Raw genomic sequence first — 25,075 nt, 5'->3', positions numbered from 1 at the left:
ACCAACGATGTACTGTACTGGCTGTGAGCACAGCGGCCGGAAAGCAGAGCGGTGACGTCACCGCTCTGCTTTCCGGCTGACCGACGCTCACAGCCAGTACAGGAGGAGAGCAGAGCACAGCGCTGGAGGACAGACGGCTGTAGGTAAGTATGTAGTGTTTGTTTTTTTTTACCTTTAGGATGGTAACCAGGGTAAACATCGGGTTACAAAGCGCGGCCCTGCGCTTAGTTACCCGATGTTTACCCTGGTTACCAGCGAAGACATCGCTGAATCGGTGTCACACACGCCAATTCAGCGATGTCAGCGGGAGAGCCAGCGACCAAAGAAAGGTCTGGCCCTCTAGCCCCGACCAACGACATCACAGCAGGATTCTGATCGCTGCTGGGTGTCAAACTGAACGATATCGCTAGCGAGGACGCTGCAACGTCACGGATTGCTAGCGATATCGTTTAGTGTGAAGGTACCTTAAAGGTACCGTCACACTTAGCGACGCTGCAGCGATACCGACAACGATCCGGATCGCTGCAGCGTCGCTGTTTGGTCGCTGGAGAGCTGTCACACAGACCGCTCTCCAGCGACCAACGATGCCGGTAACCAGGGTAAATATCGGGTAACTAAGCGCAGGGCCGCGCTTAGTAACCCGATGTTTACCCTGGTTACCATCCTAAAAGTAAAAAAAACAAACACTACATACTTACCTACAGCTGTCTGTCCTCCAGCGCTGTGCTCTGCTCTCCTCCTGTACTGTCTGTGTGAGCACAGCGGCAGGAAAGCAGAGCGGTGACGTCACCGCTCTGCTTTCCGGCTGACCGACGCTCACAGACAGTACAGGAGGAGAGCAGAGCACAGCGCTGGAGGACAGACGGCTGTAGGTAAGTATGTACGGTTTGTTTTTTTTACTTTTAGGATGGTAACCAGGGTAAACATCGGGTTACTAAGCGCGGCCCTGCACTTAGTTACCCGATGTTTACCCTGGTTACCAGTGAAGACATCGCTGAATCGGTGTCACACACGCCGATTCAGCGATGTCTGCGGGGAGTCCAGCGACGAAATAAAGTTCTGGACTTTCTTCCCCGACCAGCGACAGCACAGCAGGGGCCTGATTGCTGCTGCCTGTCACACTGGACGATATCGCTAGCGAGGACGCTGCAACGTCACGGATCGCTAGCGATATCGTCTAGTGTGACGGTACCTTTAGTTTTACTAAAATCCTATTAAACATCATTTTAAAATACTATGTACTGTTTCCAGTAAAAAAAAATATGTTTTCAATGTTTTTACTTTTTAGTGTACCCCTCAGCCAATCTGTGCAATTGTGGGTGGACTGCTAGGTAGTGTCACTTGGGATCCATTTCTGATTTCTAACTACAACGCCACAAATGCCAGGCATGCACTCTAGATGTCTTTTACTTCTCCTGCTCCATATTATCACCAGACATTCACCTTCCTGTTCTGGTAGCTATAAAAATGGTCTGTGGAAGGTTCCCTTGTCAGTCTCCTTGTCCCTCTGGTAGTTGTAAGCAAAGATTCCAGTAAGATCCCCTCCTCCTATTTGGCAGTTTTAAACATAGTCCTCAGTAAGTCCGGTTTCACATTTGCGTATCTGTGCACAGAATTTGATCTGCATGCGCCTTGCGTGCCTATCTTTAACAATGTGTACCCAGGGACATGCGTTTCCATCAGTTCGCATGCGTCGTTTCGCGGTGTGCGGCAGGGTCCAGCAAACGCAACATGTTGAACTATTGACTATGCGTCAATTCTGCGCAGTCATACGCATGCGGATGATTGCGGATAAAGTGCGTCAAATCAACGCATTACAGTCTACGGGAACGCATTGGTAAGGAAGGACATGGGTACATATGCGTTCGATGCACTTGCGTACTTCGGACTGCGCATGTCCAGAAACTGTTTTGAGACACGCCCATTGAGATATGCCCTACTGGAAATATCGAACACATGTGCATAACCAACAAACAAGGGCAAAAACGTATACAAACCCTGCAGAAAGGAAATTATGTCAGAAGGAGGAAGAGTGTGTGTATGGAAAATGTGTGTGTGGGCGGAAAATGTGTGTGTGGGCGGAGAATATGTGCGTGTCTGTCTGCATGTGTGCATGGCTGTGTGCGGTAAAGCTACCACCGATACTGTCGGTCACAGTGCTGCGGGATCATGCTGTCACATGTCAGCGTGACCCCGCATCTGACTGATACCCGCAGTGGTGACCTGCAGTAGAAAATAAGGCGTGGGCCAATGAGATTACTGCTCCCATCGGGTTATGTCTGCTGTCACTGATAACAATGACAGCAGGTGCCGCTGATGGGAGAGCAGTATCATCTGCCGGCGCCTGTGTTCACAGTTAAGAAAAAAAAAAAAGTAAAATTACATACATATTTACATAAAAATAAAACCATTTAATACTCACCTCACACCAAATCCCCAACGCCCTCATCTCCTAGAAATAATGTAAAATAATAACCCAACATAAACTTCTTGCCCGCCTTAGTCCAGGCAATCCAGATTGTACCACGACAATCTCGCGTGTAGATGTAGAACAGTCACGTCGTGACTGTTCTACCCGGCTGCCGGCGATACACTGCGGGAGCGATTACCTCCTGTCAGGGTATCAGCTGATCAGCTCCGGTACTTTCACTTATGGCACCGCTGCGTGGGAAAGTTCTCACAGAGCGGTAGTGCCGTAAGGGACAGCACCGGAGCAGATGAACTCCGGTAAACTCTCATGGCAGTGCAGTGATACACTGCAGGGGACTTACGTCCGGGCAGTGTATTACTGGAGGCCGAGTAGAGCAGTCACATCTCTCGACTGTGTGACTGTTCTACACGTGAGATCTTCGTGGGACAATCGGTAAATGGACTACGTCGGACAGGGAGTATTATATGTTGGTCTATTATTTTATTTTTGTTGCAGGAGATGAGGGAGTCGGGAATTAGGCATTCAGTATGGTAAATTAAGATTCAATAAAAGAGTCTGTGCGATTATTTCAAATAAAACAGGATTTTTGGTTGCTTACCGTAAAATCTGTTTCTCGGAGCCTTCATTGGGGGACACAGGAACCATGGGTGTATGCTGCTGCCACTAGGAGGCTGACACTATGCAAATAAAAAAGTTAGCTCCTCCTCTGCAGTATACACCCTACCGACAGGAAGTAGGATATTCAGTTAGTGAGAAAGCAGTAGGAGAAGTAACGTGTAAAAGAGAAAGAATAATAATAATATAATAATAATAATAAACTTTATCTACATAGCGCCAACAAATTCCACGGCGCTCCATAGATTAACAGTTTCAAACACTCAAAGAGTGTTCAAATAACTCAAACGTATACAGTAAACAGAGCTGTTCAACTTGGGAGGGTGCTGTGTCCCCCAATGAAGGCTCCGACAAACAGATTTTACGGTAAGCAACCAAAAATCCTGTTTTCTCTATCGCCTTTCATTGGGGGACACAGGAACCATGGGACGTCTCAAAGCAGTCCCTGGGGTGGGAAAAACATACTTCCATCAGGTCCGAAGACTCACCACTGCCGCCTGCAGGATCCTTCTGCCCAGGCTGGAGTCTGCCGTAGTTCGGCGAAACGTGTGGATGGAAGACCAGGTTGCCGCTTTGCAAAGCCGTCGGCGAAAGCCCTGTGACGTACCGCACTGGAAGCGCCGACTGCCCGGGTAGAGTGGGCCTTTATCTCAGGAGGGGGCACTCTGTTCTTGACCCGGTAAGCTTCCAAAATTGCCATTTTAATCGAGCGAACAATAGTCGCCTTGGAAGCTGGCAGGCCTCTATGCACGCCATCAGGGATGGCGAAAAGAGAATCCATCTTTCGGAAAGCGGCCGCGCTAGCCAGGGAGAACCTCACTGCCCTGACGAGGTCCAGCCTGTTCCACTATCGCTCCAGTGGATGATTCGGAGCTGGACAAAGGAAGGTAGAACGATGTCCTCGTTGAGGTGGAAAGATGAAAACCACCTCGTGAAAGGAAGGAAGGCGGAGGCCTGGGACCACCTTGTCCTTGTGGAAAATCAAGAAAGGAGGTCGGCAAGAAATGGCCGCCAACTCAAAAACCCAGCGGATCGAAGCGATGGACCTGAGAAAAGCCACCTTCCGAGATAGAACTGACAGGGAAAAACTCCCTGAGAGGCTCAAAGGGGAAACCCCTAAGAACAACCAACACAACCTTTAAATCCCATGAATCCACAGAGGCCCTGTACGGAGGGACAGCGTGGGCTACTCCTTGAAGGAAGGTCTTAACCTGTGGCTGAGAAGATAACGTCTTCTTAAAGGGAAGAAGAGCGCAGGAACCTGGCCCTTTAGGGAATTGAGAGCGAAGCCCGAATCCAGTCCTGCCTGAAGGAAAACCAAATGGAAGGCAGGGAAAAGGACATAGGTGAAAAGCGGTTGGGCTCGCATGAACGAAAGTCTTCCAGGTACGATAATAGAACCTGGAAGACAACGAAGGCTTCCTAGCCTGGATCGTAGTGTGACTCATCCGGGCCGAAAGGCCGGACGCTCTTATAACTTTGGAGTCCACAGCCACGCCGTAAACTGAGCGACCGCTAATTCGGGTGGCAGATCAGACCCTGGAGGCCAAAGCGTAGACGCCCACGCGGGAGGGTCGCGAGATCTGGAGACGAACCAAAGGAACCTTCCTGTTCCTTCGGGACACAGAGAGGTCCACGTCCGGAGTCCCCCATCGAAGACAAATCTGATGGAAGACCTCCTGATGCAAGGACCATTACCCTGCCGCGAGACCCTCGCGGCTGCGGAAGTCGGCGGCCCAATTGTCCATGCCGGGGATATGCACCGTGGATATCACCAGAACCGTTGCCTCTGCCCAGAGGAGGATCTTGGATACCTCGGCCAAGGAGCTCCGAGTCCCCCTTTATGGTTGACATATGCCACCGCCATGGCATTGTAGACCCCTGAGAATCCTTCCCTAGAGACGAGGGAAGAGAAAGATGGCCCGAAGCTCGAGGACTTTGATCAGCGGAAGAGACTCCTGCGCCGACTAACGACCCCAAACAGTCAGATGGCGAAACACAGCGCCCCAGCCAAGCAGGCTGGCGTCCGTCGTCACCACCTGCCAAAGAACTGGAAGGAAGGACATGCCCTGGGAGATGAGAGGTTACGTCAGCCACCAGTTGAGGGACCCCTGTCTCGGGAAGAGAGTCGGATAGGACGATCCAGGGACAAGACAGCCCTGTCCCACTGTGACAGAATGGCCTGCTAGAGGTCGAGAGTGAAATTGGGCAAAGGGGATTGCTTCGAACGTCACTACCATCCTCCCCAGAAACTTCATGGCCGATCAGAAGAAGGGAAGCCGAGGACCCTAAAGCAAGGGTACATCCCGACGAAGGATGGATCTCTTGTCCTCGGGAAGGAAGACTTTGGTCTGACGAGTGTCAAAGAGCAAGCCCCGAAAAACGAGGCGCTGGGAAGCAACAAGACAGGATTTCTTCTTGTTGACAAGCCACCCGAAGCGGACTAGGGTGTAGAGGACGATGGACAGGCTCTGGTGAGCCTGAGAAAAAGGGGGACGGAGCCTAGAAGAGGATGTCGCCGAGGTACAGACAAAATAATAAGCCCCTGACCATCAAGATGGCTAACAGCGCCGCCATGGTCTTCGTGCAAACCCTGGAAGCGGTTGCGAGAACGAACGGCAGGGTGAAGAACTGAAAATGGTCCTGGAGCACCACAAAGCACAGGAATCTGTGATGTCCCGGGAAAATCGAGACATGAAGGTAGGCGTCCTGAATTTCTATGGAACACAAAAGTTCTCAAGCCTCCATGGAAGCAATTACTGAACGATGGGAATCCATCCTTAAGAGTCTCAGACAAACTCTCCAGTTCAGCAATTTGAGATCCAGAACGGGACGAAACTTGCCTTTTTTTTTTCTCCTTTTCTTCTTCTTCTTCTTTCAGTACCACAAAAGATTGGAATAGCAACAAGTGAACCGTTCTTTTTCTGGGACGGGAACTATTACTCCGGCTTTGAGGAGAGAAGCGGTGGCTGCGAAGAAACCCGGAACTAGAACGGGGACTCTTGGGGTCGGGATCCGAAGAAACGATCCCTGGGTTGTGAAACGAACTCTATTCTGTATCCCGAGGATACAACTTCCCTGACCCATGCGTCCTCTGTTGAGGGGATCCAGACATCCCTGAAGAAGGGAAAGCCGCCCATCCTGGGAAGTGGGCTGGGGTCTTGCTGTGAGTCATGCCGAGGTGGATCCTCCAGTCCTAGACCTGGAGGATCTACCCTGGGAGTAGCGAGAGCGCCAGGAAGGCGTGGGTCTAAAGGAAACAGTCTTCTACTCTTGACGTGCCTGTGGCCTCTGTTGCTGCGGGGAAAAGGAGTTTGAAGCCACGAAGCGACGTAAAGGCCGAAAGGACCGAAATTGCCGTCTAGGAGGAGGGCGACGAGGTGTAGACTTGTGCCCCCGGTAGCGTGCTTAATGATTTGGCCCAACTTAGAACCAAAGCGACGTGAACACTGAAAAAGGGAGGCTGGTAAGGGACTTTTTGAAGACAAATCCGCCTGTCAAGCCTTGAGCCAAACGGACCGACGGATGGCAACGGCATTGCTGGACACCTGAGCCGCAAAAGACGCGGGATCCAGGGAAACGGAGACCAAGTATTCACCCGCATGAGAAAACTGGTTGGCAAGCTCCGCCAGCTGTCCAGGAGGGCCCCGTCCAGAATGCTCCGACGGAGTTGTGTGACCTTTGGATATGGATATTGAAACCCAAGTATAAGCAATGGCCGGGCAAAAATAGACGCAGCCGATTCGAAAGCTGAGCTCGCAAAGGATTCTATGACTCTATAGTTAGAATCTTTCAGAGATGCTCCGCCAGATAGCGGGAGGACCGTGTTGGAGGACAGAGTCCAATAAGCGGTGAGCTCCAGAGAAAAGGGATATAAAAAAACGCCAAGGCGCTTTCCTCTCTGAAAGCGGCTGGTCGGATTCTCTTTTTCTCTCGTCAGGACCTTCTCGAATTCAGTGTGAGAAGCGAAGACCTTGGAAGGTGGTTTCGACCGTCTAAACGAAACCGCCTGATCCGCGCGTTCCGTAGAGGGATCTTTGATGCCACGGGTCTGGTTGATTGCTCCAATGAGGCTCTGAACCATATCCCTCATGTTAGCGATTTGGTCAGAATGCAGCTCCAAAACGTCCCTCTGAAGGTGCGTCCGAAAACGCCTCGTCTGACTCGGGGGAGAGGATCGGGAAGAAACTGACCGCTGAAATGGGCCGTGAGGCGAGATGGAACGGGAAGAGGAGTCGCAATGGCTCTCCGGTCTGGACCTCTTTAAGGCCTATCCTGGTAGGCTCAGACGGGACTACTTGTTACCCGCTTGGCTACTGCGGAGGTCTGCAAGGACAATCTATCCAGAACGGACACCGGGGTCTGGGATACCCTGGTGAGATCCGCCACAGATTGAGACAGAGAGGAAGCCCACCCTGGGATAGGGTCCTCACTCTCGGGGCAGAGGGGGGGGGGGAGCCCAGAACGATGTGGGATCGCTGCAGTCCTGACAGGTGGGAGAGGACTGACCTAAGGGGAACCTGCCCTTACAGGAGAGCACAAAAGGTGTCTGACTAAAGCAGAGGAAGGGTATTGGTCTGCAGTGCAGAGCTACTCACGGAAGATGTCCTGTGGATAGCTTCGGCTGTAGGAGGAGGTCGGCAGGGAAGGCAGGTCCTGTAAGGAATCACCGCTGGGTCCACACGCCGGGAGTGGTGTAAGGCCCCGCACTCTGAAGTCCGCAGCACGAACCAAGAAGCGCCGAAAGCAGCCGGCGCTGAAGCTGCACGATTGAGAGTTCAAAGATGGTGCCGGCCGCAGTCTGTGCCTAAAATAGCCCCCGGTGGCCGGCGGAAAAGGTCCAGGCCCCGACCGAAGCCGGGGCCTGGATTAGAGCCTGGTGACCGCTGTGGGGGAGAGACGCCGTGGAAACCTTACAAAGCCCCGGCGCTACCGCCGCAATGAACCCCTTCTCTGGTGGACCCATGTGCCGCACAAGGGAAGCTGAAGAGAGATCCAGGGTGAGGTAAGAGCCCTGGACCCCAAACTGTGGGACACAGTGACTTCCCCATAAAACAACCCCTGAGCCCCACTCTTAGATTGCTAGACAGGGGAGAAAATACTCACCTTTCTTCATCTGCTCACTTACCCTTGAATGATCTGGGATGGTATGGGGAAAATACTCACCTCAAACCTCCCACGCCGGTACTAACCTGAAGAGGAATGAGACGTCCAGGGAGCTGATGATGGACGTCCTCGTCTCCGCAACCGACAGGCTCTGGTGGGCGAGTGGGTGGGGGACAGAGCCAGGACCGGACTTCTGAGCACGCTTGTGTGCTAGGATCTTGGTCCTGGAGAGGGATCTATGAGGATACGGGGTGGCAGTACACGCCGTACTCATAGTCCGTATTGTGGGACTACAGGTGTGACTGCTCACCCTGTATCCCTCCGGAAAACCTGAAAAGAAAACGCCGCACATTGAGGTAGATAAGGGTCTAATGAAAGACCCGTGTCCACCTCCTACTGACACTAAGCTAAACTGAATATCCTACTTCCTGTCGGTAGGGTGTATACTGCAGAGGAGGAGCTAACTTTTTTATTTGCATAGTGTCAGCCTCCTAGTGGCAGCAGCATACACCCATGGTTCCTGTGTCCCCCAATGAAAGGCGATAGAGAAAGGACTTTATTCTGGCTGTGTGTTCATTTACCATATAACTATAGGATTAGTAATGGATAGGTGTCTTATTGATGCCTTTTCATTACTAAGCCGCGGGTTTGAGGTCACCGGACAATACAAAGGTGACATCAACCCCACAAATATCAACCCCACTTGCCACCGGTACAGGGCAAATGGGAAGAGCAAGGCTAAGTGCCAGAATTGGCATATCTATAAGATGCGCCATTTCTGGGATAGCTGAGATCTGATGTTCTTAGCCTGGGGGGTGCCACTATCCATGGCCCCTTCTCAGGCTATTAATATCAGCCCGCAGCTGTCTGTCTAGCCTTTGCTGGATCGATTTTATAGGAGGACCCCATGTCAATTTTTTTCTGGGGCTCCCCTGTAAACTAGCCAGCAAAGGATAAGCAAACAGCTGTGAGCTGATAATAATAGCCTGGGAACCTTTATGGCTATTGGCTCCTTCCCAGAATATTAACCTCAGCCCTCGGCTTTCCCTCTGCTGGTTATGAAAATTACACGGGAGCCCACGCAATTTTAAAAAAAAAAATGTTTTGAAAAATAAACAGATATTGCATTTCACGCAGAGTGTGTGTGTGTGTGTGTGTGTGTGTGTGTGTGTGTGTGTGTGTGTGTGTGTGTGCGCGTGCACATTGCACGAAGGACCTCTGTGACGTCACGGTGCGACGTTATCTCAGGTCCTTCGCGCAATGCATCCCTGGGAACGGAAGACGCCGCGTGCACCACTGAGAGTCGGGAGAACTCCGGGGGCCATCAGAAGGCAAGTATATCCCTATTTTTTATGAATATGGATCCCAGGGCCTGGAGGAGAGTCTCCTCTCCTCCAGACCCTGGGAACCATCCAGGATTGCTCCCTGCACCATATGCAGTGACCTCAGAGCTCCGCATACGCCGTACCCGGCGTATAAGACGACCCCCGACTTCTGAGAAGATTTTCAGAGGTTAAAAAGTAATCTTATAGCCCGGAAAATACGGTATGTGTATAATATATATATATATATATATACACACACACACACATTAACCGGATTTGTAAGCTAGATAAAGTAGATAAAGGTATATGTGCATATATATATATATATATATTAGATAAAGTAGATAAAGGTATATGTGTGTACGTACGTACAATATATATATATATATATATATATATATATATATATATATATATATATATATATATATATATATATATATATATATATATACATACATATATACATATACACATACACATATACCTTTATCTACTTTATCTAATATATATATATGCACATATACCTTTATCTACTATATCTAGCTTACAAATCCGGTTGAAAATCCTCGTGGATTTTCAACTGCATTTTCTGCCAAGAGAGGCAGAAACCGTGCAGAATTTTACACAAGCAAAGCCGCAATGTGCGCACATAGCCTAATACTGCGACAAGTGACTTGTGTAAAGCTAATGTGATGCTAATATTCAGAAATGGCTCCTGGTCATTACCAGGTTATTATAGACCAGTAAGCTTCACATCCATTATGGGAAAATGTTTGAGGAGCTTGTAAGGGAATATACACAGAGATATGTGATAGAAAATAACATTCTAAGTGAAAGACAAGCCTAAGGAAAGAAGTTGGCAAACCAATCTTACACATTTTTGTGAAGAGAGGAGTAGAAACCTGGATGTTGGAGGAGCTGTAAAAATAATATTTTGGACTTTGCAAAAGCATTCAGTACCGTCCCACATAGACGCCTAGCCTAATGGGTAAAATGAAGAGCTTTAGGCTTATAAGGTAAGGTTTGGAATTGGATGAAAAACATGCCCAAAGATCACACCCAGAGTTGTGTTGAATGACTGATTGATCCCTGGTTATAAATGGTGTACCCCAGTGTTCAATGCTGGGTCTGCCATCATTCCACTTGTACATTAATGGTATGACAACTAACTATGCAGTATAGTGCAGTCTATGGAAGATATTCGTATGTTATACGCTTACTTGGACAGATGCGGTTTAATGTTGAGAAATGTTAAGTTATGCCTCAGGGCACTACATGTTCTATGGAAAGTAAAACTAGGAGAATCACTTGTAAGGAAGGATCTGGGTGTACTTGTGTATCGCAGATTAAATAACGTCATGTAATGTCAATCAGTGGTTTCTAAGGCCAGCAGGATAACGTCAAGAAATAAAGGGATTGTCCACTTCTCAGACAGCCCCTTCTCAATTCCTATGTTTCCCCTTGTAAAATAATAACACCTATACTCCCCTACGGTGCCAGTGCTGCTCCAGCACTGTCTGCACTGGCTCTCCCGGGGATCATAACAATGTCGCACGATCTGTGCGGACAATCTGCGCTGACTTCACTCTCCTCTCCTACGGAAGAATCATATACATTCTGAGGAAATGAGAGAGCACCAGCTCTCACTTCCTCTGCCTGTATGTGGTTAGTCTGAAGGCAGGAAGAGTAATGTCAGTGCTGATTGGCCGCATGGATCACGTGACATTGTTATGATCCCCGGGAGAGCCAGTGCAGACAGTGCTGGAGCAGCACTGGCACCGTAGGGGAGTATAGGTGTTATTATTTTACACGGTTTCCCGGGGAGTGGACAACCACTTTAACACTTCACATTATCCTGCTGGCTTTGGAAACCGCTGATTGCAAAATAACAGATTAAATAACATCATGTCATTTCATTGTTCTCCCAAAGATTAACTACCGGCCTCAGTGTCATTTGGGGGCTTTCTCGAGTGTTCTTCTATAATAAGAGTCTTTGGTTGACAGCCATTTAATTTGTATGGTGGCCTTTAATAATGGAGATATCTATTTTTTTTATTTATTCACAAATAAATACTTTGGATGAATACTAGTTTGTCCTTTTTTTTTGAGAAGTGTAGGTGAATATCTTAATTATCGTTTCTGGATCGTTTAACTGATAATGTTCATAATATGAATAGTAAACTTGGCTTGGAGTACTCACCACAAATCCAAATATTATGGTCAGAAAGAATCCACCAATGAAACCTTCCCATGTTTTTTTGGGTGACAGCTAAAAGATCAAATAATATCAATTAAAAAGGTTAAAAAAAAATGGAACTGATATAATAAAACAGAATTTATATTTCACCTATGCATTTTTTACATACAGCTAAACCTAAGGACAACAGATGGGAATGGGGGAAAGACCGTGCCAGATCTAATGGTAGCAATGCATTTATTACTTAGCAGCAGAGTAGGACTAAAAGGAGATCTTCACACACGTCTTCTGCAAGACACATATTAACCCATCGACTGCAACTTACCTTTATTAATGGGGTCCTACCGAAAAAGAACCCGAAAAGATACGCCATGATATCATTACAGATAACAATAGAAACTGGAACTAGAAACCTAGAAGCATGAAAGAAACAAATTAATACTACAGATATTTCTTTCTCGGTCACGAATGTTGTGCAACTAAGCAATTGGGCTTGATTTTTTTTTTAAAAATTTTCCCTACGGAAATTTTATAGAAATTTAAATAAAAGACTATGGAAAAAAATTCTTTACACAGTTAAAAAAATTACACATCCAAGGAAGATTGAAGTAAAAATTCAAATAAGTCATATTAAAGGAACTGTCCAAAATGGGGCTAAAATGATATTTGTGTCAGTACCTACAAGGGATGATTACCTGCTAATATTTTTTTTCTCAGATATTGCTGTTTGGATGCTTTTTGCTCATCTCCCTTTGGATCAGAATTGTGCTTTGTGACTACCGCTTAGCTACGGAGCCTACAGGAAGTCTGAGACATTCTAAGACACGCCCCCTAGTTCATCATTGGTTCAGGCTGCAGTCTGTGTGTATTTAAACAAGTCCCACCCAGGAAGTCAGTGCATGAGCGCCAGATTATCTGTTTGGTGAGGACAAATGCTAGTAAAATACAGATTACCAACTCCCCAGTTTAAAAAAATAATGATCAGGGAAATGTCACATACATAATGAGGGGAATCCACCTTAGGAAAAAAAAAATGTATCCACTAACACTGACTATACCCTAAATCTATAAAATTTGCCCCGAACAATTGTATAGTTCTCTATAAAGCCACATATCTAAAAAAAAAAAAAAAATTGTTTCATGTTGCACACAATGTGATGGGACATGGCTTTTTAAGAAAATTATAACAAGGATGTGAAATGTGAAAAGGTACTCTAATTATATTTACACGCTCTATACCACTACTAATATCATTAGATACTTGTAAGTTACAGTTCATATAGGACAAAATATTAGGCACCCAACATAGACTTATTTATTAGTGATATTGCAAGGCACAAGGATTTCCGTGACCAATTAGTGAGCACAGCTTCCACGATCCAAAAAAGGGATGCATTTATGTACACGAATTCACAAATCTAGTCTTGGTTCCTACTATGGCAAAAAGAGTCATGCACAAAAAATAAAAAAGTACCAAGCTCTAGAGGCTTCAAACATCATAACAAATAGGATCTGTAACTTTCCTGGCAAGCTTGTTTTACTAAATAACTGCATAATACCATTAGTGTTAATATCTATTTTAATAGTACGATCACACATCCAGAGTATGCAGAAAACTGCATTAAAACACAGTTTGGGAACCACAAATTGTCTTTTGCTACCTTATCTGAGAACAGCCTCATATCGATAAAGAGACCCTGAATCCAACGCTGTATCACTTTGTGTCAGAACGGCTGCACCCAGAGCTTTTAGATTTAGCAATGCAGCAGAGCTGAGAGAGCTAACCCCGCCTACATCCGGCTCTCAGTGTGCACAGTCTATTGACAGTGAGCTGCTTATCACAGAAGGTGGGAGAAATCCAACAAGAGCCTTTGTGCAAGCTACTGAAAGCAATGATAATGCTCTGGTCATGAAACTTTACTGTAAGTAAACGACAGCACAGAGCTTGACATGTGACACATCTTTGGATTCAGTGTTTTAACCCTTACCTCATGCTGTCCTTAGATCATAGCAAAAACTTGCTGACAGATTCCCTTTAGTAAAAACTGCTGTTTCGTTGTCATTATTGCACTTCACTATGCATTTTTTAGGGTTTTCAAAATGCTATTCTATTTACCGTAATAACGGATTTGCAAAGAATAATCTTTTTTTTTTTAAATGTATATTTAAATACAATATAGATTTGTTTGCAGTTTTCCCCACGTGAATGATGAAACCATCAAACTATGCAAAAAAAATTCCCTTGACTAAGCGTATAGCGAAACGTACAGAGAAAAAGCTGACACTATGGTACTGTTTTAGTTCTATACTTCCCAATGTAGTTTCTGCATTTGCTGTTCTAAAGTCAGAGGTGTTGTGCAATTGTATTTTGGTATGAATTATTTCCTCCACTCTTGGGCTTTCTGGCATTTATCCATTTATATTGCAGAATGTATCTCTCTATGTAATCTCCATCATCTATTTCCATTTGTGGCCTTGAAGGCCGGAGATCTATGCAATTATCTAATCTATTTGCTAGGGGTTTATTTACTCCACTCTGACATTTTTGCACCCAGTACTTTATGGCAATTATGTTATTGCACTATCTGTTTTCTTTGCTACTTTATAGTCGTAATTGTTGCTCTATTGTATGGGCTTTGAGCCATTATATTGTGTAGGTGCCCATGCTTTTCATTCTTATTTAATACCTTAGTACATATGCATTGTAATAGCTGTGATATAGATATATTTTGTTGATAGGTATAGAACATATTTTTCCTATTGGTTTTATTCCAATTACGTATATATTAGCACTTATTGGGTAATTTTTGCACAATATAATATCTTATTCCCGGCTCATGACTGGCTTTTATTCTTTGCTAGTTTTTAAATAAATAGAAAAAAAATAAACATAATAAAGTATTGATCTATTTCAATGGTTTGTTGTCCGGTTGGTATCAATTTGTAGATCTGTATTTTATACATTTGGTTGTTTCACCATAGTAGATAAATTGCATTGGTGTATTGTAATTGTACATAATAAAATGCATCACAAAAACAATTTGCAGATTTTTATAAAAAATGCCACCCCGGTTAAAAACCATGCGTAAACACAGTTGCATGCAAATTTAGAGAAAGTATTCTTCACCTTTTAACACCATGTTGTATTGGAATCCAACATTCAGTACCGATTAGTTTCCTAATTTTTCTTACATTTTTTTTTTCCTGATACTGAGCCCCAAATTCCCAGCATACACATGGCGATATAAAGGGTTGGCCTCCTTTTATTCAACAATATCAGAAACTGTGAACACCTCCTATACGCACCCCAGCACTGCACTTTGAGGCTCACAGTATGCTCTGGGTGGGCAGGGTCGTTCCTGGCCATATATTGGACATTTTGCCGCCATCCACTATTTACTCTGTTAAACTAGCAGTGGTCTTAAAGGGAATGTGTCAGCAGGATTTCCAACCACAAACTATTTATATGTACATGCAGCTCTCTCAATGACTAGTTCAGCAACAACCTTTATATGACCAGTCTGTTCCTCCATTTCTGAAAAATCAGCGACTGGATGATATGCAAAAGAGGAGGTAGTTCCAAAGCCTCTGTCGCTTCAGCTCAATTCCCTACCCAGCACCGCCTCCTCCTGCTTCCCTGCCCAGCACCGCCTCCTCCTGCTTCCCTGCCCAGCACCGCCTCCTCCTGCTTCCCTGCCCAGCACCGCCTCCTCCTGCTTCCCTGCCCAGCACCGCCTCCTCCTGCTTCCCTGCCCAGCACCGCCTCCTCCTGCTTCCCTGCCCAGCACCGCCTCCTCCTGCTTCCCTGCCCAGCACCGCCTCCTCCTGCTTCCCTGCCCAGCACCGCCTCCTCCTGCTTCCCTGCCCAGCACCGCCTCCTCCTGCTTCCCTGCCCAGCGCCGCCTCCTCCTGCTTCCCTGCCCAGCACCGCCTCCTCCTGCTTCCCTGCCCAGCGCCGCCTCCTCCTGCTTCCCTGCCCAGCGCCACCTCCTCCTGCTTCACTGACTGTTCATTTGCCTGACTTCACACAATACAGAGGCTGTCAGTTAAGCAAGAGGAGTTGGTGCTGGACAGGGAATAGAGCTGGAGTGACAAAGGCTCAAGATCTGCTACAGAGTTAAAACTATGTCCTTTCATTTAGTACATCTGGAGCAATGCAGCAGAAAAGTAAATTGTTAAAGTCTGGAATCGTATAATATAAAATTAATTAGGATCTGACAATCTAGGGGGGCTTGGCTACTGCTGCAAGTATCAACAGTGGCATCTTAGGGATCAAACAGCCAAGATAATAGGTAACTATTCCTGGCCATTGCAGTGGTCTCTTGCTGCAAATGACGCGGGCACAACTCCTGAGCCTGCGCCATCCCTGCCCAGTAAAAATATAGCGAGGGAACTAAACCTCCTGCAGCCATTCTTTTACATGATTGTGTGGGAAGGAGGTTAAAGGCTGTTGGTATAAAAGTGTGTATGTGATGTGCTACAGTACGGTTTGTATGCATTCATTTTATTGCGATGATGCCAGAATTTACAGTAATTGCATCAATTGGTGATCATCGTGGTATCGCAATGTGCATTTATAGGCAATTCTAGGGGCATTTCTAAAATGTGCATTAAGTGGGATTCACAGGTCTGTCATTTATGGTCAGAGGAAGGACAGGGATTTCCAGATTGGCTGTGGGTCACAAAACAAATTGGACCCAATCACTCGCCATTTATATCATCTGGCACCTGGCAGTCCTGAGATACCAGAAATGTACTTAGTTCTTATTGGTCTTTAAAAGTAAAACCCAACTGTAAGCCTATACATTATAGCGTCCCTTTGCCCTACCTTGGCAGAACTGCTGTAATGGCAGAAAGTAGCCCAAATATCCTGTTCTTAGCATTAAGAAGAATTTGTGCTTGCATTTGTTGTTTTAGAGTACTGAAAATAGCAATGTCAGAAAATACTTGTCCTTAAACACGTTCTTATACCCTACACACACAAAAACCTGAGTGGAGTCGCTGAGTGGGGCAAGTTACATTACAGGAATATAATTAAGAAATTAAAGAATATATCTGTAGAAAAGTGAGAATCATCTGCAGGGGGCGCTATCAGCTGGATACATTAGGTCTAGGCAAGCCTCAAGGAACACAGCAAATATGGCAGGTGAAGTCAGATCTTACCAGATAATCCCTTCAAAAAGATTTTGGATGATAAGATGAGACTGTGTGACAGTGATCAGCAAAGTGACATGAGTCCATCCAAACTGTTAATAGGGGAGACAACACAACAGTCAGCAAATAGGACCCAACTATGCAAGTAGCAAGGAGTTTTTACACAGGAAAATTAAAACACAGGACTGGAGAAAGGACATGGAACAAGATGGTGAAATGCACTGCTCAGTATTGAAATCGCAACAGCTAGTAGAGTACTTTATGGATTTATGGAAATCATAGAATACATAAACATGTTAAGAATATGTAAATGATGAAAAAAATCAAACAAGTTTCAAAAGATCTCAATTAATTCAGTATAAAGTATTTAATACACTCCCTTATATAGCTTGACAAGCTATCAATGAGGTTAACAACAGTTGTCTGAGGAAGATTCTGACACTGAATGCACTTGGCCAAACAAATCATCAAAATCCTCTGCTGGCAGCTTCCTTTGCAATTACAAACCAATGATGTTCCACATGAGATAGATGGGAGACACTGCAAGCCATAGGAAAACGTTTGGGCCACGTAAGCTTCTTACAGTAGCAAGACCAACATGCTACCCAACATTATCTTGAAAAACAGCTCCTGGGATATTTTGAATAAATATCCATACCACTGGTTTCATGATTGGTCAAGTTCTGTACTGCAACTAAAATTGGATATCACACATTAAGACAAAGCCTATGTGTAAGACTTCCAGCTACACGTGTTCCATTGACCTCAAGCCACCGCTCTCAAAGGCTATCATAGTGCAGAGCAAGTTGGCAATGGAGGTCTATCCTATTCATTGACAAGTCTTTCTTTTTTCTTGGACACAATGATACCAATGAAAGCTGCAGATTGGCCTGGAGACCAGGTAGGCAATGCCATTAAGAGAACTTCAAGAGGTACTGTGAAAGTGTCCCAGGAGCCATTTTTTTCAATATGACAACACCAGGTCACATGTTGCTTGTGCTACTGTGAACAGCCTGCATGGCCTAAACGTGCTACCTGGAGCAGCATGCATGGCCTCATCTCAGAATGGAAGACATCGATTTCCAATTGAAAAGGGAGCTGCCAGCAGTGGATCTTGATGATTTGTAAGTTCAGTGTAGCAAAATATCCAACAAACATCCATTAATAACCTAACTGATAACATGCCAAGGGGTATACATGTGGGTATTTCTGCACATAGTGCTCATAGTCTATAAGACAAATCATCATTTTTCATAATTTGCATATCAATAAAATGTCTTTCATTCCTGTGATTTCTACAACTACGTGACTTTTCCTTCTTGGTGTTGCAGTTTAAATTTTGAGGAGTGTGTAAAAACCATGGGAAGGTGTCTTGGTCATGTAATGGATGGACTCACAGCTGCACAGCTCATCACATGTCATAGCTGGCAACCGTACTGTAACAGTAATGAGCCATGCGCCTGTGTGTCCATCACATGACCAGCATTTAGATATCCTCTGAAAGGGACAATAAAGGTTACTAAAAAATGAGGAATTCGCATGAAGAGGCAGCAGAAAGGGGAATTTTTATTTAAAAGGTTTGTACCAAGTTTGGTAATCATCCCCTATTCATTATATAGGGAGTAACTGCACTCTGATATCTACAGCAGTCCCATACAAATTGAATAGGGCGAACGTGTGCGTGCACGAATGCAACTACATTCAGACGGGACTCTTCACAGCCCAGTTCCCAGGATCAGTGAGGGTCCCAGCAAATGGTTAGGGAATCATTTCCAAACTTGTCACAAACCCTTTAATGTCGGCAAACGGAAATGGGAAATACAGGAAATAGTGAGCACATACACGAATACGAACACAATTTACACGCAATTTACACGCAGCAGGCCATGTGGTGCACTACACAAATTCTGGACTTCCCATTTACCTCCTGAGGAAAGCACAGAGAGCAGTGGGCACCGCTGGATAGTTTGACCTTCACCATGGCTTTCAACTGCCAGGGAACCTGTTACTCGATTTTTGGTGCCCAAACCACGAGCAGCATGACTCGGAGCCTAATGTACGACTGCAGCCAGGTATGTTCCTTTCAGAAATGCTCCAGCGTTTCAACACAAACACAGTTTGACGAGGCGGCTGTGCTCCAGGTGACTGACGGGTCTCTCCCATGTGTCTACACAGTGAGAGATATTTGTTAATCCCCTAGAGCGGGCGGGAAATTCAGCCGGGGACGACATCGGAGGAATTTCGCCTCTGCGTTTCTGAGAGACGTAACTGATTGCAATCGTGTAGCTGTAGCCCGCCTGTGATTCGGTCAGTTTGGGCGGAACAAGGCAGGTCCTCTTTCAGGAATTTATATGCCCCTAATTACCAGATAAATGCTCGAAAATAATCACTTTCGTTTCTGTCAGGCTGGCAAAACCTTTTTTCTGATGTGTAGTAAAGAACAATCTTTTCCACACAGAGGTATTCAGTACATGGCCTCAGCGTGTGTCCGCACCCAGAGTCTCCTTAACTAGCAGCACATGGTAGAGTTCAGCGTGGTGTTGTAAACAATGGGAGAAGCATGTGAGGCGTCACTTGCCAGTTCCCAGAAATATCTCCTCATGTAAACAGGGAGGAAAGCTATCCGCCATCTCTCCTTATAAATATGCATGTTGTATTACCAGGGGGAATACTCCGAAGAGCTGCACCAGCCTGCACAAACACCCAGCCACGTCACACCGCCAGGCTACTGCAGCCATACAAATAGCACCCTAAGTACACATGGCTGTGTGCAGTCCGGCAAAACGTCAGATCACACTTGGACAAATTTTAGACTGTAGGACCATGCACATGTCCAATGGTCAATGGTTGGTCAAAAAAAAAAAAAAAAACGAATCGTACTCTGATGACATCTGAGCACAGTCCGATCTTCAGGGACCAACAGAACATAGGAGATGGAGAAATGTGTTTTTCCCCATTTTTTCCTCATCTGAAAAAATTGGATCACACTGTGCAGATACTCCAATCAGAGTGTGATGAGCATAATCGCACCAAATTCCTCAGATGAGAGAAAATACACTTGTGTGACCCTAGCCCGAAGCAAACCTGTCAACTTGCCTATGGGTAGGTTCACACACAGCATTTTTGATGCGGTTTTTATACACCCAAAACCTGTTGGTAGAAAAAAAAAAAAACCAATGCATAAAATATGTGCCTTTTTACGCCTTTCTTTCATACATTTTAGCCCTTTTAGGCTGTGCATTTTGTCTCCATAGCTCTCCACGGGCAGGTATGACAGTCAGGTCAGGGTCCAGCTCTGCCCCAGTCTGTTTAGATGCCTACTGTCACATAGGCAGGGACGATACGAGTACACCTTGTCACGGCGGGATGGCTTTTATGTTTTTTTTTTATCAAAATCGTGTTAATTAAGTACTCTATGCTATCTCCATGTACTATTACTATTATTTACTCACTGCAGGGTATTAGTTCATTGTTTTTATTCTAGGTTTTGGTACTTGTGTACATACCATGACTGCTTAAAACTGCTAATATAGAGATACATATGCAAAATCCTTTGTTCTGACAAAGTCATTTGAAGGGGTCGTCTCATCATCATAAAGAGTAAAATTGCTAAGTGTGTGTAAAAACAAACAACTTTGCAATGTATTTCTTATTAAAAGTACTCTCCATTCTTAGGGCTTCTTAATTCTATAGCTTACTGCTTATTGCCCAGGTTACTTGCCACTTCTACAGGTATTCAGAGATGGAAACAGGAACACATTACTATTCTCTTTTGTGTCTTCAGGTTTCTTGGTGGTGTGTGAACATGATCATACAGACTTGTTCACTGTGCAAGTAGCCCATGTGTTCCTGTTTCCATAATTGTTCTCTTGTGTCTACAAGACTGGGGAGTTCCACCACTCCTCTTGGGCTATCTGCACAAAAGCTGTTCTACCCTGTATGCACACATGGATTTTTCCTCTCTGAACCCTGTTCACACAGGTTATATACAGATGATCAGGTTTTTAAATACATCAGATAGGGATTGCATACATTAGTTAGGACTGCTCTGATAAGGGTATACCGTGAAGATTGGTAGAGCAGCTTAGTATACATTTTTTGCAAAAAACGTATCAACCAAATACCCTGTTTTTTACATCTTTCACTAGCACTTGCGGATTACTGCAACATTTTTTCAAACTGAGTGTTTTTGGTTTTACTATTCTCTTTTGTGTCTTCAGGTATTCAGAGATGGCCGGCCCAAGGAATGCAGGGCTTACAAGCTCTTTCCTACAGAGTTGGTAAGCGCTGCCCTGAAGCTGGCCAGTTGACTGCTTTTACCTTGAAGCCAGGCACAGCACAGCTAATCCGGTACAAGTATCCTGCATACAGCAGCCGAGGACTCGTCCTTATGGACTGCAGTGACGATATGTGAGAAGTACAGGAATAGTCAGCTCTGCTTTAATTGTTATTTTTCATGCTTTGGATGGAGTTGAGCTTCACATGTTAATATCCCTGGATTAAATGAACAAATGCAGACCTGTGCACACGAGGCTTATCATGCCAAGACATGGCAAGGGATATCATTAGCTTCTGCACAGAGGAATTGATACCAACCATGTAGAACTGGAGGCGGTATTGCTTCTTCACTAGGCTCAATACAAACATGCAGAAACCTACGTGACAAAAAAAAGAGGAAAAAACCAAGGGTTAAATATATTTGAATATTCACTTAAAGCAAACAGCTAAAAGGTAAGGGGCTACTTAATATAAACGAACACGTGATGTGGTGGATGCATACAAGCGCTCACTGCAGGGGACTGATGTGGTGGATGTTGTACAAGCACTCACTGCAGGGGGCTGTGATGGGGTGGATGTTGTACAAGCGCTCACTGCAGGGGGCTGTGATGGGGTGGATGTTGTACAAGCGCTCACTGCAGGGGCCTGTGATGGGGTGGATGCTGTACAAGCGCTCACTGCAGGGGGCTGTGATGTGATAGATGTTATACAGGCACTCACTGCAGGGGGCTGTGATGGGGTGGATGTTGTGCAAGGGGTCTGTGATGGGGTGGATGTTGTACAAGCACTCACTGCAGGGGTCTGTGATGGGGTGGATGTTGTACAAGCACTCACTGCAGGGGGCTGTGATGGGGTGGATGTTGTACAAGCACTCACTGCAGGGGGCTGCGATGTGGTGGATGTTGTTCAAGCGCTCCAGGCAGGGGGCAGTGATGGGGTGGATGTTGTACAAGGGGGTTGTGATGGGGCGGATGTTGTACAAGCACTCACTGCAGGGGGCTGTGATGGGGTGGATGTTGTACAAGGGAGCTGTGATGGGGTGCGTGGTGGATGTTGTACAAGCACTCACTGCAGGGGGCTGTGATGGGGTGGATGTTGTACAAGCGCTCACTGCAGGGGGCTGTGATGGGGTGGATGTTGTACAAGCACTCACTACAGGGGGCTGTGATGTGGTAGATGTTGTACAAGCACTCACTGCAGGGGGCTGTGATGGGGTGGATGTTGTACAAGGGGGCTGTGATGGGGTGGGTGGTGGATGTTGTACAAGTACTCACTGCAGGGGGCTGTGATGTGGTGGATGTTGTACAAGTGCTCCAGGCAGGGGGCAGTGATGGGGTGGATGTTGTACAAGGGGGCTGTGATGGGGTGGGTGGTGGATGTTGTACAAGTACTCACTGCAGGGGGCTGTGATATGGTGGATGTTGTACAAGCGCTCCAGGCAGGGGGCTGTGATGTGGTGGATGTTGTACAAGTGCTCCAGGCAGGGGGCTGTGATGGGGTGGATGTTGTACAAGGGGGCTGTGATGGGGTGGATGTTGTACAAGGGGGTTGTGATGGGGCGGATGTTGTACAAGCACTCACTGCAGGGGGCTGTGATGGGGTAGATGTTGTACAAGCACTCACTGCAGGGGGCTGTGATGGGGTGGATGTTGTACAAGTGCTCCAGGCAGGGGGCAGTGATGTGGTGGATGTTGTACAAGTGCTCCAGGCAGGGGGCAGTGATGGGGTGGATGTTGTACAAGCACTCACTGCAGGGGGCTGTGATGGGGTGGATGTTATACAAGCACTCACTACAGGGGGCTGTGATGTGGTAGATGTTGTACAAGCACTCACTGCAGGGGGCTGTGATGGGGTGGATGTTGTACAAGGGGGCTGTGATGGGGTGGGTGGTGGATGTTGTACAAGTACTCACTGCAGGGGGCTGTGATGTGGTGGATGTTGTACAAGGGGGCTGTGATGGGGCAGATGTTGTACAAGCGCTCCAGGCAGGGGGCTGTGATGGGGTGGATGGTGGATGTTGTACAAGTACTCACTGCAGGGGGCTGTAATATGGTGGATGTTGTACAAGTGCTCCAGGCAGGGGGCAGTGATGGGGTGGATGTTGTACAAGGGGGCTGTGATGGGGTGGGTGGTGGATGTTGTACAAGTACTCACTGCAGGGGGCTGTGATATGGTGGATGTTGTACAAGCGCTCCAGGCAGGGGGCTGTGATGTGGTGGATGTTGTACAAGTGCTCCAGGCAGGGGGCTGTGATGGGGTGGATGTTGTACAAGGGGGCTGTGATGGGGCAGATGTTGTACAAGCGCTCCAGGCAGGGGGCTGTGATGGGGTGGATGGTGGATGTTGTACAAGTACTCACTGCAGGGGGCTGTAATATGGTGGATGTTGTACAAGTGCTCCAGGCAGGGGGCAGTGATGGGGTGGATGTTGTACAAGGGGGCTGTGATGGGGTGGGTGGTGGATGTTGTACAAGTACTCACTGCAGGGGGCTGTGATGTGGTGGATGTTGTACAAGTGCTCCAGGCAGGGGGCAGTGATGGGGTGGATGTTGTACAAGGGGGCTGTGATGGGGTGGGTGGTGGATGTTGTACAAGTACTCACTGCAGGGGGCTGTGATATGGTGGATGTTGTACAAGCGCTCCAGGCAGGGGGCTGTGATGTGGTGGATGTTGTACAAGTGCTCCAGGCAGGGGGCTGTGATGGGGTGGATGTTGTACAAGGGGGTTGTGATGGGGCAGATGTTGTACAAGCGCTCCAGGAAGGGGGCTGTGATGGGGTGGATGTTGTACAAGGGGGCTGTGATGGGGTGGATGTTGTACAAGGGGGCTGTGATGGGGTGGATGTTGTACAAGGGGGCTGTGATGGGGTGAATGTTGTATAAGCGCTCTATCCACACGGGATCACACAACGTGGTAATGTAGCACATAATGGCTACTCACCCACGACATAGAGTGCAAACGATATAAAGCGATGATAGCGGATGAGGAATTGGAGAGATTCTTCCCTTTGTACAAATGTTGCAAAATAGTCCGCCAAAGTCTCCCCATAGAAAAAATAGTTAACGCATAGAAGAAAGTACCTGAAATAAAGGACATGAAGAATTTACAATCTGACAGTGGTCATACTTCGTAATTTTACTGTGGACATACAGCAAGTGACATAAGTATTGAATATGTCACCCATTTCCCAAGTGTATTTCTAAAGGGACATGAAATTCTAACCACATGTTTGTAAGAAATAGCGATGAGCGCAAATGCTCGTAACTCTAGTTAGCCGAGGGTGCTCCGGTAGGCAGTATCACGGGTAGAAAACATGCGGGAATTGCTTGATAAACAAGGGCAATCCCTGCATGTTTTGTGGATAAGAGTCGCAAAACATGTGGCCTCGGGCACTCAAACATGTCACTCAAGAACCGAGATACTGGGTGCATACCCGAGCAACCTTGGCAAAAGCGAGTAATGAGCATTTGCTCTCATCATTAGTCTAATCTAATCACAGATGTCCAGAAATTAAGTTATGTGTAATAATGAGAAATGACACAGGGAAAAAGTATTGAACGCATGAAGCAAGAAAGGTGCCAAAAGCTACAGAAAGTCAGGATATCAACTGAAATATGCATTTTAGGCAAAAGAAAATATTTTAATCTTTCACATTTTAAAAAATTACTAAAAGGAAAACTGGCCGATGCAAAAGTTTGGGCATCCTGCATGGTTAGTACCAAGTAGCACCCCCTTTTGAAAGTATCACTTGTAAACACTTTTTGCAGCAGGCAAAGATTCTTTCAATTCTTGTTTGAGGGATTTTCATCCATTCTTCCAGTTCTGCGAGATTTCTGGGTCATCTTACATGCATTGCTATTTTGAGGTCTATAAACAGATTTTCAATGATATTCAGATCAGGGGACCATGAGGGCCATGGTAAAACCTTCAGCTTGCGCCTTTTGAGGTAGTTTATTGTGGTGATTTT

At 46.2% G+C, this 25,075-nt stretch overlaps 1 protein-coding gene across 1 annotated transcript in view; it reads right to left on the bottom strand.

The window, feature by feature from the left end:
- CDS1 (CDP-diacylglycerol synthase 1) overlaps positions 1-25,075 on the bottom strand; it is a 151,729-nt gene that overhangs the window by 19,439 nt on the left and 107,215 nt on the right. The window contains exons 5-9 of the mRNA XM_069743262.1: positions 24,049-24,188; positions 21,428-21,486; positions 16,841-16,923; positions 12,003-12,090; positions 11,681-11,749 (exon numbers count right to left, since the gene is read on the bottom strand). Coding sequence (XP_069599363.1) covers positions 11,681-11,749; positions 12,003-12,090; positions 16,841-16,923; positions 21,428-21,486; positions 24,049-24,188 — 439 coding nt within the window. The remainder of the gene's footprint in view (positions 1-11,680; positions 11,750-12,002; positions 12,091-16,840; positions 16,924-21,427; positions 21,487-24,048; positions 24,189-25,075) is intronic.

This window comes from Ranitomeya imitator, chromosome 1 (assembly GCF_032444005.1).
Source record: "Ranitomeya imitator isolate aRanImi1 chromosome 1, aRanImi1.pri, whole genome shotgun sequence".
Classification (NCBI taxonomy): domain Eukaryota; kingdom Metazoa; phylum Chordata; class Amphibia; order Anura; family Dendrobatidae; genus Ranitomeya; species Ranitomeya imitator.
This window is presented reverse-complemented; position numbering and strand designations above follow the sequence as displayed.